The 14,382-nt window shown below is 52.5% G+C and overlaps 4 protein-coding genes across 4 annotated transcripts; 2 read left to right on the top strand and 2 right to left on the bottom strand.

Moving 5' to 3' along the window:
* Positions 1-3,751: 3,751 nt before the first annotated feature.
* BDP81DRAFT_319518 (uncharacterized protein) lies at positions 3,752-4,183 on the top strand (the record flags this gene model as incomplete). The annotated part of the gene is made up of 1 exon (XM_060584440.1): positions 3,752-4,183. A coding segment is annotated over one exon (432 nt), but the record flags the coding sequence as incomplete, so codon positions are not given.
* Positions 4,184-6,891: 2,708 nt separating this feature from the next.
* On the bottom strand, positions 6,892-7,595 carry BDP81DRAFT_319479 (uncharacterized protein; the record flags this gene model as incomplete). The annotated part of the gene is made up of 3 exons (XM_060584438.1): positions 6,892-7,098; positions 7,284-7,373; positions 7,434-7,595. The coding sequence occupies 3 exons, from the start codon at positions 7,593-7,595 to the stop codon at positions 6,892-6,894; spliced, it is 459 nt and encodes a 152-aa protein (XP_060445558.1).
* Positions 7,596-8,178: 583 nt separating this feature from the next.
* Positions 8,179-8,634, bottom strand: BDP81DRAFT_428697 (uncharacterized protein). The gene has a single exon (XM_060590450.1). The coding sequence runs from the start codon at positions 8,557-8,559 to the stop codon at positions 8,200-8,202; it is 360 nt and encodes a 119-aa protein (XP_060445557.1). The 5' UTR covers positions 8,560-8,634; the 3' UTR covers positions 8,179-8,199.
* Positions 8,635-10,075: 1,441 nt separating this feature from the next.
* On the top strand, positions 10,076-14,137 carry BDP81DRAFT_428695 (protein kinase BUB1 family protein). The gene is made up of 3 exons (XM_060590449.1): positions 10,076-11,174; positions 11,265-11,712; positions 11,768-14,137. The coding sequence occupies exons 1-3, from the start codon at positions 10,173-10,175 to the stop codon at positions 13,924-13,926; spliced, it is 3,609 nt and encodes a 1,202-aa protein (XP_060445556.1). The 5' UTR covers positions 10,076-10,172; the 3' UTR covers positions 13,927-14,137.
* The last annotated feature ends 245 nt before the right edge of the window (positions 14,138-14,382 follow it).

The raw sequence follows: 14,382 nt of genomic DNA, 5'->3' as shown, positions 1-14,382 counted from the left end.
AGCGGACGTCATCGGCGTAGCCGAAAACGAGATCGCTTCCTTCCTAGGCGAGCTATGCCTAGCTTGAAAAGAGGTTTAATATAGAGCATGAATAGAATGGGAGACACGGGTGAGCCTTGTGGTAGTCCGCATTCGAGACCGAAGACGTCTCCTACCTCCCCATCAAGCCTTATTCTTGCTCTCCTTCCGGTAACAAAACTTGAGACCCAGCGTACGAGGTTCTCCGGCCATCCTTGTTCGCAGAGGCGTCGGACTAGTCGTCCTGGGAGCACGGCGTCGAAAGCCCCTTTTATATCGAGCGTAAGCATAGAGGTAACCAGGCCTCTTTGCCAGGCGCACTCGATGTCGTGGATGGCCGCTGCGATGAGGTCGCTGCAAGAGCGAAGAGGGAGTGCTCCAAACTGTTGATCGTGCAGAACACGATATTTAACTACGATCCAGGCAAGTCGTCTGGCGATGAGTCTCTCCAAGCCTTTTCTGAGGACGGCCAAGAGCGCAATTGGCCTATAGGAGCGCGGGAGTGTCTTGTCTCTTTTTCCCGGTTTTGCTAGGATCACGAGAGTTGCTTCTTTAAAACAAGTAGGATGCCAACCCTCGCGTATACACCCGCTATAAAGTGAGAGGACAATATCCTCAATAACTGGCCATGCTATTTTCAAAGCAGTCGTAGTGATTCCGTCGGTCCCAGGAGTCGTGTTTCCCGCGGTGAGAACCGAAGACCGTACCTCGTCCTTCGTAACCTGCGGGAAAGGAAGCGTAGCTTGCCTTTGTAGGACTGGGCTTTCTGTTGGTATGTCCTCGGAGATTGCAGCGTTTCTAAGGAGGACGCGGGTAAATAAGTCGCGCTTCTCTTTTGGTTGTGAGACAAGCGTGTCTTGGTTGTCTACATCTCGGAGTGGCGGGGTCTGAAAGGATCCTGTGGCTTTGTGCCAACCGACCATTTCAAATATGTCTTTGCTTGAGGAGGCTGAGGAGATCTTGTCTTTCCAAAAGGCATCCTTGGAGCGTTTAAACTCGTAGAGGAAGTCCTGTTTTAGAGCTTCGACCTCCTCTTCTTCCCATTGGCAGTTCACTCCGGCTGCGCGGAGTCTTGCTAACATCGCTCGCTTACTCGCATAGGCTCGGTGTTTACGTGTGCAGCTCTCGCTCCAGTATGGTCTCCCTGTACCTTTCCCGAGCGTGCGCTTTGTGGAAGCCGTAAGTGCTTTAATAAGACAGTCCGTAAGCTGTTGTGCTAGGAGATCTAAAGACTGTGGGTCTTGGATGTTGCTTGCAGTGCGGCGCATGGGTTGTAAGTTGCGTTTAATGATGCCGAGGAAAAGCTCCTCGTCCATCGTGTCGAGCCGAAACCTTCCCGGGGTCTGGCTGGGTGAATCGATCAGGGCCAAGGGGACCCGGGTAAGCAGAGATTCGTGGTCTGATGTCGTGTGTAGTGACGTTTCTATGCTGGTGGAAGCCCCATGGAGGTTGCTGGACGCCCAGCATAAATCTAGGGTGTTGCCGCCTTTGTGCGTGGGTTCACCTATAGGTGACATTAGGACAAGGCTAGCGGCTTCTGCCCATTCTACTAGGTTTTCAGCGTCCGGGGAACTCGTGGCCTCGGGCTGCCACGTCCAATGGTGTAAGTTAAAATCCCCCGCAATCAGTACTCGATCCTCAGGTTTGGGTTGCCAGGCCGCTAGGATGTTCCTGAGAGCCTGGCCAGGTCGCAGAGAGCCAAGAGGGGCGTTGTATACGTTGATGACTGTGAGGACCTCCTTCGTTCCTGAGAGGAGTCGTAAGAAGAGCAGGTCTGTGGATGGATCGGGTAGAGGCCGTGTTTGTACGCCTCGTACCCCAGTTCCTCTGCGGAGGTAGGTAAGTACCCTGGGACGGTCTTCGGTCCAGTTATCTACTGGGGTGAAAGTCTCAAAACCTGGGTGGTGTCTTGTGAGCCTCCTCTCCTCCGAACGGATAGACGGCTCTTGTATTAGGAGTATATCGATCTGGGCTGCGTAAGCCAGGTTCAGTGCTGTTTCGTGGGCGGATGCCCGCCTGCCCACATTCGCTTGCATAATTTGCAGGGTTTTAGAGGGCTGTATTCTTCTTTTGTGTCTCATTCGCCGGGGTACAGTCCATCGCTTGTTCTTCTTCACGGGAATATCGATGCGACTGCTGGGTCGCATTTCTCCATAATCTTTCTCCCTCAGCTCAGATGGCCCGTAGCTGAGCCTTATCCCTCCTCTGGACTACCCCCTTCACCACTTTGGGTTGGATAGGGCAAGTCGCATCGAAGGCGGCGTGAGGCCCGTTACACGACGGGCATTTAAAGGGGCAGTCGCAGCCATCGTGACCCTCAGTACCGCCGCAGGGTGCCCGGTGTTGATCAGTTGTGTGGGAAGGAGAGCTGCACTTGAGGCATCTCTTCCTTCTGGTGCACGTTCGTTCGTTGTGAAAACCGCCGCAGCGGAGACATTGAGGAGACCTCTTCTCCTTCGGGAACTGCAGGTTTACAAAAACGCTGGCCCCCATCAAACGGAGGCGTCTTGGTAGTTGCCTTACGGCTTCCGCCTTGAACCAGGCTGTCACCGTGCCTAGCCTTTCGACTTCGTCCTTCCTAGAGAAGTGTGCTTTTTCAGGCTTGAGTTTCGTCGAGACCTGGATCTCTTCAAGGAGCTCCTCGGTCGTGATTTCCAGCTCAGTGTTGGTTACCAGACAATGCCTGGTGTAAGGGACGTTTGCGATATAGGCTCGGATCCAGGTATCGCGTTGCTCGATCGCTTGCGCTTGGAGAAGGGCAGCGATCTGTTCTCTGTTCTCTAGCAGGACTTTTGCACCATCCATTGACGAAGGTAGGAGTGCTAATCCTGTCTTGACATGGTCGATCCCCTTGAGGGCTTCTCGGGCTTGGGGACTTAGCCTTTCCCGAACGAAGATGTATATGTCGTAGGCTTTCTCGTTCCGAAGCGGGCTTTCAGGCGATAGACGCGCGAAGACGCGTAGATCCTTTAAGGCCGCCCGGTTTGTAGCTTGTTTTGCGCCTTGTTTGGCTGGCGTTGGTTCATCCTGTCTTCTGGACAGTGGCTGGCTCGCCGCCGCCGCGTATGAACGGACTGGGGGCGGCTGGTTCTGGGTTGTGTGCGAGGGATGCCCCTGGGAACTCAGGTCAGTCTCGCTAGGCCCTGTGCCAATAGCGTGCATAGACCTTGCTAGACCACGTTGATGCCGGTTTGAACGCTGTTTCTCCTCCTGAAGCTCTCTCTCCAAGGATTCGATCTTCGTCAAACAGTCTTTCAAAAACTGTTCCCTCTCGGCGTCCCGACGCAGGAGGTCCTGGACAAGATTCGAAAGCTTGTTGATCTCGTCTTTAAGCTCAGAGTTGTCCTGATGGTTAACCTGCTCAACCACTCTGACCTTTGCAGTCGGCTTCCGGACTCGTCCCGACCGCCGAGATATACCGGCGTCCCCGTGAACCGTGATCGATGGCCCTACATCTAGGGAGACCGCCATGGTCGTGGAATTCAGCTCGTATGGGCTGATGTTGAGAGATGATAGTGCAGTGGGCCGTAGCCCTCTATAACCTTAACAATTACTAACAGTGGGTACCTTTCGAGGTATGTTGCAGGAGATGATCCGCGCTCCTTATTGTTGTTAAGGAGAGTATCTAAACGCGAAGGCTCGTGATATGGAAGGAGGGAGCTGAGGTGTGTCACGTGCCGAAGACACGTGACATAGCTCGGCTCCGTGTATACCTAGCGATTGCCGTTTGTTCCCTGAAAGCGCCGATTCGGTCAGCATGGGACTCCAGGACTTCTTCCAGATTGATGATTGGGAAATCAGCACGCATAACGAAGCCCACAATCGAGATCTTTCTTGGCTCAATTCCCAAGTCGCAGAGCTCGAGAAGTCTGAGGTCAGAATCATCATCTTTTCACACTGGAGTCCGACGAGAGATGCACGCGCATCTGATCCAAGGCATGCACAGAGCCCAATCACCAGCGGTTTTGCCACGGATTTGTCAAAGGAGGACTGCTTCAAAAGCGCCAGAGTCAAAATCTGGGCATTTGGTCACACGCACTACAACTGTGATTTCAGCGTTGAGAGGGAAGGCGACGCAGAGCCCGTGAGGCTAATTGCTAATCAGCGAGGATATTACTTCGCGCAGGCAGCAGCATTCGATGAGAATAAAGTCATTGAGATATGATCAAAGAATCTCAGGAGTTGAATACAATGCGTCTATGCCGCAGGCAACACACTATTATGGCGTCAAAGAAATCTAGGATAAATACATAGGCAGCAACTAAATAGCACTGGAAAGCGGCCTCACTGCGACGATAGTCACAATGGACGCTAATTGGGCTTTTGAGGCCACACTTCGAAATAGACTTATACTCCAGCTTCGCCAACAGGGCTGGCCAGAGGTATTTATCCGCTTTGTAAGGTCCTTTATGACCCAACGCGCGGCTATTATCAGAATGGACAAGAGACTCTCGGAGGGCTTTCCCCTACGCTGCGGCCTCCCACAGGGCTACCCTACGTCCCTAGTCCTCTATATCCTCTACCTAGTAGACGCGCTCCTAGATAATCCTAGGTGCCCCTTTGGGTATGCCGATGATGTAGGACTCCTCGTGATCTCTCCTACGCTAGAAGAGAACGCTCGGATACTAGGTGGCGAAGTTAGCTTTATGCTTAAATGGGGTGCTGAAAATAAAGTTACCTTTGATCTAGCTGTCAGGCCCATCCCAGTACACTCGTTACAACGATTGTCACACTATGCCTATGAAACAATATGGTCTTACACAAGCATGACTAAGTTTGCCAAGGATATGCCAGTATAAAGGGTCTTCCACTCACTATATAGATAGTCGGGATATTCCCATAGCCACTCGTTCTTCATACTCATCAATACATCCCATTGACCCCCTACCTGATAATCGCTGCCCAACACTAGCTAAGTGTGAAGAGGTACACTTTATGCGTAAACACCGTAAGAATAGGCCAAGCGAATGGCCTGCTATCTATGTTACTGGGCTTATAATCACGCCCGTAGCTCCAACGAAAGCTGTGCGCTGGCTAGGCGTCTGGTTCGATCGTACGCTTTCCTTCCAAACCCACGTTGGCCACCGGGCCGCCGCCGCGAGGAGGGTCGCCGTATGGTTCTCGGGCTGTACTAAGCCGGCTGCGCTCCCATAACTCTCGAAGATGTACGCCACCCTCCGCAACCCCTCCGTGAACACTGGCCAAAAGGGTCACTTTACTACTATTTATAAAACCATTGTCGCTGCTGCCCGGGCCGTGCTCCCGGTCTGGTGTACCACGCCCGCCGACCTCCTGCTGAAGGAGTCAGGGCTTCCCGCCGCCGTTACCGCTCTGGAAGGGGTCAGATTACGCTTTGCCGTAAGGCTGCGCCGACTGGACCCCCAACACCCGCTGGTCCCCAGGTTAGAGGAACGCACCCCTGGACGCCTCGGACGGGACATACGTCTTCAGCATACCTATGCGTTATTACCCCTATGCCCTCGGCCGGCGTTGGTCGTCCCGAACCCCCCCGCGCCCTAGCGAGACTCTAAAGAGATTAAGAGAAGGCCACTGCTGCATTTCTGAAAATTATTAAGGGGCTCGAACGCTCCGATCTAGTGGTCTACTCCGACGGGTCCATGCTGTATGAAGGCGCTGTAGGATACGGATATGCGATATTCCGTGGGCCCAAGGTCATCGCGGAAGGCCGAGGCCGCCTCGGCGAATACACTGAAGTCTTCGATGCCGAGGCTGAGGGGGCACGTCTGGGCCTACGGTGAGCACTGAACCTAGCTGCTACCTCCCCTACTATAATCCATCTTTGCCTTGATAATACTGGCGTTCTTAACTTTATCTTGGGTTTTGGACGATCTCCCGCCAGCTCGTAGGCGGCTATGCTTGAGATACTCGACGCCTAGCGGGCAAGGGATATAAAATGCTACTGGTCGCCCGGATATACCGGGATCCTTGGAAACGAATTAGCTGATAAGCTTGCTAAAGAAGGAGCCGCTCTCCTATTACCTGACCCTCTACCGCTAGCATTATATGCTGGGATAACGAAGATGGCCTGCGCTAGAGCCCGTGGCCATTATTCACGATGGTGGTATACTTCAAAGTAAAAGCTTAAACCAGGCTATAAGAAAACTGACGCTGCTCTTTGTTGCCCTCCGGAATTGGACCTACGGCGTCCTCTTTTATACTACCTCCTCGCTGCTTGCCTTGGCTATGGCCATTTCCACGACTACCACAGGCGCTTTCAGTACGACGGAGACTTTAAATGTAAATGCGGGCGGAAACTATCGCCTAACTATCTAGTATACTGCCTAAAGAACCGACGTATATAAGTACTATGGCCGATTACCGGGACCGCGGACGATCCAGGACTATTACCGCCCCCGAAGGGCCCGGCCGAAGCCTATTGGTACGCCCTAGTTAGAGACCCGGGAGCGTTTGAGAAGTTTGAGTATATAACGCGTTATTACGAGGCTTACTCTCTGCAAAGATAGCGAGCCCGAGACCCGCGCTTTATTACTCACCGATGCTCTTTAGGCCACGGCCTTACCATACCCCTCTCTCTTACTCCTCTATTTAGTATAGGAAAACGTAAAAATGCTCTTGTGGATAACTACGCCTATGAGGGTAGGGTTTCTGCTCTAGGCATGAGAAGAAAAGTGTATATTATAGACTGCCTGACTTGTCGTATGCTATAATGGCGGCACGGCACATCATATGCCCAAAGGGCGCTCTGGTTGATCGGAGCTTAGTTACATAGATAGCTGGGCACCTGTCCCTGATGACGTAAAACACCACCACTACTACTACTACTACTACAACTAAATAGCAAACACCCTGCGATGATCATGCCGTGTGTTGTACAGGAGCCCGGAATCTAGATCAGCGAAGACCGAGACGCTGCTTCCACCATTGATCGTTTTTAGGGCCATGGGTCACGACGTCTGCGATGCATTGCTCAACGACGGCTCTTTGGGCACTGTTGAGAGTCAACGGCCCGTTCCTAGTCTCGAGTTCTAGCAGCGTCACCGCATCCAAAGCATCAACACGTTTCTTGTTCACCTGCGCCCGCAAGCCGCAAGAGTTGATCTTGAAAACTGTCACGAAAGAGGTATAGCAGTGGATATCTCAGGGGTAGAGATAAGGGGTAGACAGGGGTATGGGCATACAAAAGGGGCTCCCTCGAGGGCTTCCCTTTTCCCCTTTTCCATAGTTGATTAGACCACAGTTGAGATCCCGATTTCCATGAGCTACTCTATATGCTGATTCGTGACAAAAACAATGAGGTCTGTGGGTGATATGTAGGGAACATAACCATGAGGTATTCTCCTGATTTCCGTGGCCGCAGTCGGCATATAAGGGGACTATAAGGTGGATGTCAGAGACTGGAGCTAGCGTGCCACTAAGTTAAGGCTTAAACTGACCTGCCATCCGGGAGTGATATCAACTTGCACCAAAGTTGTTCCCTGCTTGTAATAGAAGAACTGTGCCTGCTGAATGAACGGAGAGTTTGGAAGAGACAGTAATCTTTGTTTAATCCCATGAGGGGCGCTGTCGATGTTGATAATGAAGTCTACGTCCTGCATTGATCAAATTTAGGTATCAGTCTCGATGACTTTTGGCAAAACCCATTGATAGCCGCATGTGAGTGCTGGTGAAGCATACCTCGGTGGTTGTCGGATTGGAAGTCCAATTCGACCGCGGATAAGGGCAAGAGCATGGACCACCTCGAGGTGGTACAATTAGACCGCGACTACCCAACCAACCTACGGTTGGAATCTCCCTTTTACACATTACGCAGAATCAATCAATACAGAGATATTGATACTTCGTCACCCCCAGGACCCTACGGTTCGAACCAACTTCCCTGTGATAGGGATACCAACAGTAACCGAGCTAAGTAAAGGAGAAGAAAACGCCTCAACGAAATGCCTCATTCACGGCCAAGCCAATTCTATCAACATCACGGATTTGAGAACTTTCTGTAGTCAAAGTAAGCTTTCAATTATAGGTAGATGCCCAGCATGCGGTAGTAAAACATGAAACATTGAATAGATCACTAGAATTCCTTCAAGGAAAACGTAATGGTATTGAAGTATGGACTTCACTTAATTACAATTTGCAGCTAAGTCATACTAAAATTAACTCAAGACTTACGCAATTTAACGTCTTGACAGCCATTCTCTGATGTTACCGCGTTAATGGACATGGAAATGTTGAGTGAGCGGATATCAGCTCGAACAAAACTCCAGTCTTCGCAAATGCTTCTACAATTTTGTCACAAGTACTGCCTCTGTCGTGTTCGTAAGTGGGAGTCTTCACGGCCACCTTTCGGAGACCAGACAGTTGGCCGGCCAAACATGACGACGCCAGACGGAGTAGCATTGCAGTCAGAGGTTCAGTGCTGGCATCCAATCTCTCATGGATCCAGGGACGAGAGCCTGGGGCCAAAGAGTACAGACAGTACCTTGGATCCGAGTACCAGATATCGTGTAGGGTCAGTTGCGTGAGCTTGGCAGGCAGACGAGCAGTGATGTCTGCATTTGCCATGTCTTCGGGACTTCGGAATATCGTTGGCAGCTCAGTCTCCAACACAGTGAGATCTTCCAAATCCGTAAGACATGTGAGACATGGGTCATCAGGGGGCCGAAGAGCTGAGAGGTCCCCATGTAGCAGCGTAAGTCTCTGCAAGCGCGGACAGAGTGTTGAGAGCGTCGTGGACAGGTGGGTCGTGATACCAGGGTGTGTGGCCGGCTGGAAACAAGGAGCGAAAAAGTGATAGTCGATCTCGATTTCGAGAACTCGAAGACCGGGGCAAAGCTGCAGTAAGCGGCATAATTCGGGTCCCCGGATGGCAGTTTCGTGAAAGCGGATTTGTTCCAAGGCGAAAGGTCCAGCTGAGGCGACTTGAGCAAGACCTCCCCATCGATCATTGTCGTATCGTGTAAGAATCGATGTGAGAGGAGGTAGCGCAAGAAGACCAGTGAATATGCGAGGAACCTCGGGAATGTTCATGAAGTACACTGCAGGATCTTCCAATTCCAAGTGCCGCAAATTTGGCAAAGTTCCCCGATGATGTGTCGCATTTCTCTGGGTATGTGTAAGCCGTTTCCGTAATCCCTTCTCGCATTGCTCTGCTGATTCCCATATGACGCGTAGCGTCAGACGCTGCACGTGAACCCCAAGTTCAGGTGCTTCGATAAGGGAACGGATCAAAAGACCAGCGGCGTCTTTGGACTCATCCAAGTTGATGTTGGAAAAGAGTTGAGAATTGCAGAGAAGATGGAATATTTGACAGGTTTGTGAAAGATTCGACAAGGTCTGAGTATTTCTGGAATCATCGTATCTGTCTTCCCTCAAAAGTGCGACGGAGTCGACGACGCAACAAATTAGCTCGTTGGGAAGGTCCAGCAGGCGTTTTTTGGACGTCAGACTTGACCCCGAAGTCACCAGCGTTGAGTGATCCATAATGAAGCCCCTCTACAACACTTAGGGCTCTTTGAGGGTTCTGAAGTTGTGGTCACCGTACAACAGGTGGAAAACATGGAATAAAACCGCCGTGTCGCGACAAGCAAGATCAATCTGTAATGTGAACTTGCCAGAAAAAAAGGAGTGATTGGGGTGGCGTCATTCTGATTTTTGACTTCTGGAGTCGAAGAGGTTGGACAAGATAGGGGCACATGGGCAGAACCGGCCACTAAGATCAGACGGACCGAGCGCTAGAAGAGGCCAAACGGAGGACTGAGGTTTTTCGACGCTAAAATCTTTTGTCATTCTGAAATTCGCAAATTCTCTTTGTGATGAAGAAGATGACGTGGGATTACTACTTGGAGGTAACATAAAGGGAAGGAGGTGTACTGCTACTTCCTACCTTGGTAAGTGCCGTTGAACAAGGGAAAATGACGATGTGAGCACACCGAGCTCGGTGAAGGAAATGTCATTACATAAGCTCGAGCGAAGAAGCGTGTTGTCCCAGCAACGTGCGACCCGACCTACATGGGCGATCTGTTATCGTTATCAATAATCAACACCACAACACTGGGCTTCCTTTTCTAGGTAACGCTGCCCCCCATTCCCAACTCAGACATCGACAACCCAGACGCAGCACCCCAGCACCGCATCACTTGGAGACGCGACGGCAACTTGCCGCGACGATACTAACCATGGCAGCCTCCGACGATCTCATAAACTTTGACGTTATCGAAGCGCAGAAAGAAAACATCCAGGCGCTGCCCAGTGGACGCTCCGCTAAAAAGTTGGCCGAGCTGTTCTCGCCGTCGCCCCTGCACAAACTAAACACCCCGACACCCTCAGACACCAAAAATGTAAACGACTGCATTCGAGTCGAGTACGAAGAGGAACTTCAGAACATCTCAGAGTCGGACGATCCTCTAGACATCTTCGACCGTTACGTGCGATGGACCCTGGACGCCTACCCCTCGGCGCAAGCCACGCCACAGTCCCAGCTTCACACGCTCCTCGAGCGCGCAACCAAGACCTTCATCGGATCATCACAATACAAGAATGATCCCAGATACCTCAAGATCTGGGTTCTGTACATCCAGTTCTTCTCCGACTCGCCGCGCGAGACCTTCCTCTTCCTGTCGCGACACAACATCGGAGAGACACTCGCCCTTTTCTACGAAGAGTATGCTGCCTGGCTTGAGGGCGCTGGCAGATGGAGCCAAGCAGAGGAGGTGTACAAGCTCGGAATTGAGCGCGAGGCAAGACCGGTCCAGCGTCTGATTCGCAAGTTCAAGGAGTTCGAGGAGAGACTCGCCCACCAGCCCGAGGCAGACAACGAGCCCTCTTCACCAGCACTTCCCACCGTGCGGCCCGCTTTGGCTGCAAAGATTGATCCCTTTGCCGCTGCCCGTGCTGCAGCTGCAGTCGCTGCAGACCCCCAGGCCCCTCGCCCCAGCCAGGGCGTGAGCACAACAGCGGCGAAGCCTGGCAAGGCTAAGATGTCCATCTTCTCAGATGCCAACTCGGCGCCCCCAGCATTGTCGTCACGTGGACCGAGTTCAAAGGGTTGGGATTCAATCGGCTCCTTAGGTGACCGCAAGAAGGAGAATGTGATGGAACCCAAGCCGTGGGCAGGAGAGACATTGAAGGCTGGCGGGAAGAAGAGCACTGCTCCGAAGATGGCTATCTTCAAGGATACGGTAAGCACCATTTTACTTGAACTTCCCAATGCCTGGATGTTGATGATTATAGGACTAATGTTTGGCTTTATGGCGTTTCATGTATTTCAGTCTCAGTTGCAGTCAAAAATGCAACCCAAAGCCCAATCACGGTCATCACGAGCGCAAATGTCTAAGTCCCATATTACACTCGTGCCGTCGAAGAATCAAACAGTAGTGAACCCCGTAAGCGGGAAGAAGGAGCGCATCTTTGTCAGCCTCGAGGCCCTCTATCCCACTCCTGAAGAGCCTGGCTCTGAGCTTGGTTTTGAGGAAGTCTGGGCCATGACCCGAGGCTGGCTGGATGTCTCCTGGGATGACGTGTCACTAACCGAAGAAGTCCCTTCCGAGATGATGAGCGCCGAGCCTTCCATGGTTGACGATCTCAGCCACCTGGTACAGGAGAAATTGGTTGTCCATACAGAAACTGTCGTAATGGATGAGAATGGAGCCATAGTCAAAAAGAAGGGAGGCAAGAGCAAGAAGAAGAAGACGATGGAGGTGAACGAGACTCAAATCAGTAAGGAGCTTCCATTTCAACAAGCTACGACGTATTCAAGCTGACAATATTATAGTAAAAGCAAACTTGGACTCGCCGTCCAGGCCAAAGCTGAAGAAGAGGAATACGGCTGAGCCGACAATGACACTCCACACTCGGGCTGCTACGGATGAGATCTACGAGATTTTCAACCAACCCATCCAGTCCAACCCTCTGGATGATGATGAGGAGGAGGAAGAAGAGGAAGAGGAAGATAGCGACGAGGACGACGACTACGAGACAGATGGCGACTACACTGAGGTTGAAAACACCATGACTACTCGCCTGATTGAGAACGATAACGCCGCCGATGAAGCTGATGAAGACGGCTCGGATGTCAAGAGTATCAGTGAATGGTCTGACTTCTCCACACGCAAGCACGTCCCAGTTCTCGACGAGGACGCGACCCAAGCCGGTATAGATGAGACCCAGCCTTCCGATTTGATGGATCCAAATTACTCTGAACGTACTGGCCCTCTACCAGATGAGCAGACCGCCTCCCAGGATGGCAGAGAATCAGGTGATGAGCAGGAGGCTGAAGAAGAAGGGGAAGATGATGAGGATTACCCGCCAAGAACGAAGACGATTTTCGTTCCGATTCCGCCAGAGGATTATGAGCCCAGGACACGACCGTTTAGGGACCCGGTCGAGATGGCCAATAACCGTCTCCCCTTCATGACCCCAATTACGGAGAGAACCGAATCTTCTCTTGCGTTTACAGAACGGAAGGCGAGGTACGAGACTCCGTCTCGTGAGGAGTATGAGTCAACTATCCATGAGGAGGACTCTGACATGGAAGAGCCGGGTAGCAGTCCATTGAGGGAAGTCTTGAGCGAAGTTCGACCTATTAAGATTGCCCAGCCTCTTCTCGGCAAGGCAAAGTCTGCTCCGTCAAAGCCAGCACCTCTCAAGGGACCGATCATCAAGGAGTTGCAATGCAATCCAGTGGATGAAGCTGTGAGAAACGAAATTTTGGCCAACATGCATCCTTCGCTGGACTCATACCCTGGATTCTACGACCATAGCCACGAGAAGTACGAAAAGGGCAACGAGATCCGCAAATTCGCCAAGGCCATGACGAAGGCAGCCAAGGGCGGAGACAGAGTGAGCAATGCCTGTGCCATGGTCACAATCGAGTTTCCAGATATTGCTACAGAGTACACTATCAGGAAAGAGCTCGGTGCTGGCGCTTTTGCTCCGGTCTATCTTGTCGAGAACCCAGACGCAGACCATGAGGACGAGGACGAGAACGGGGTCGTGGCCATGGGCAAGGGCGCATTTGCCGTCAATCATCGCAGCCCCCTGGAAGCACTCAAGATGGAACTTCCCCCAACGCCCTGGGAGTTCCACATGATGCGTCTCGCCCATACGCGCCTGGGGCCTCAGCACCGCGCAGCCGCCTCCGTCTCGTATGCCCACGAGTTCCACCTCTACCAGGATGAGGGTCTCCTCTTCCTCCCCTACCACCCTCACGGCAGCGTCCTCGACGTCGTCAACTTCTTCCGTGCCGAGCCCTCTGCCGTCATGGACGAGCAGCTAGTCATGTTCTTCACCATTGAGCTCTTCCGCACCGTGGAAGCCCTGCACGCCCGTGGCGTCCTCCACGGCGACCTCAAAGTCGACAACTGCCTTCTCCGCCTCGACCACGGCGGCAACGACCAACCCCTGTCAACGCAATACAGTGCCACCGGCGCGGACGGCTGGGACGCGCGGGGCGTAACCCTCATCGATTTCGGCCGCGGCATCGACATGCGCAACTTTGCGCCCGACGTGGGCTTCATCGCGGATTGGAAGACGAGTGCGCAGGACTGCGCCGAGATGCGCGAGGGTCGGCCGTGGACGTGGCAGATTGACTACCACGGTCTCGCAGGCATCGTTCACTGCTTGTTGTTTGGCAAGTACATTGACACGGTCCGCTGCGACCAGGGTGGGATCGGGGCAGGCGGGCGCAAGTACCGTGTCCGCGAGAGCCTGAAGCGGTACTGGCAGACGGAGATCTGGTCAGAGTGTTTCGATCTGTTGCTTAACCCTGGCTCGTTTGTCGCCGCGGAGGAGGGTGCTCGCATGCCGGTTCTCAAGAGCATGCGTGGTGTGAGGGAGAAGATGGAGGCTTGGTTGGAGGGCAACTGTGAGAGGGGTGTGGGGTTGAAGAGTCTTGTTGGCAAGGTTGAAGCTTTTGCCAAGGGCAGGAGGTGAGGAAAGGGAAAGGCATATATATCTTCGTGTCTGATTTGACGAAGAAGGAAGGCGCGGGGGGCGTTCCGGGCTCAAATAGAGGGGGAAGGAGATTGTTTACTTTGAACTAACTACCTATACCACTGGTGCGGTCTTTTTTGCGTCTTTCTCTTAGACTTGGAACACAAGAGTACTCACAATAGAGTCTGTCTAATGTACACACACAAACCAAAAAAGAGTTCACCCCCCCGGTGCTGAACTGGGGGCTACATCTCTGGTGCTCATGCTGGGATTCGAACTCGGGTACTTGCTAAGCCTGTCGTCGAGTAGACTGGTTGGCGTTGATTGTTGACCTTAAACCACTCCACCATCCAGCCAGTTTGACCTGACCCCCGACCTAGAGGGCGCCTGCTGGCTGGTGACTGGAATGGAGCTGGGGGGACCTATATGGGCTTGGTGTCGTGATCAGATGAAAAG

The sequence above is a fragment of the Colletotrichum phormii genome, assembly GCF_030913505.1.
Source record: "Colletotrichum phormii strain CBS 102054 chromosome Unknown BDP81scaffold_10, whole genome shotgun sequence".
Taxonomy (NCBI): Eukaryota; Fungi; Ascomycota; class Sordariomycetes; order Glomerellales; family Glomerellaceae; genus Colletotrichum; species Colletotrichum phormii.
The sequence above is the reverse complement of the archived record's forward strand: the minus strand, read 5'-3'. Positions and strand labels throughout refer to the sequence as shown.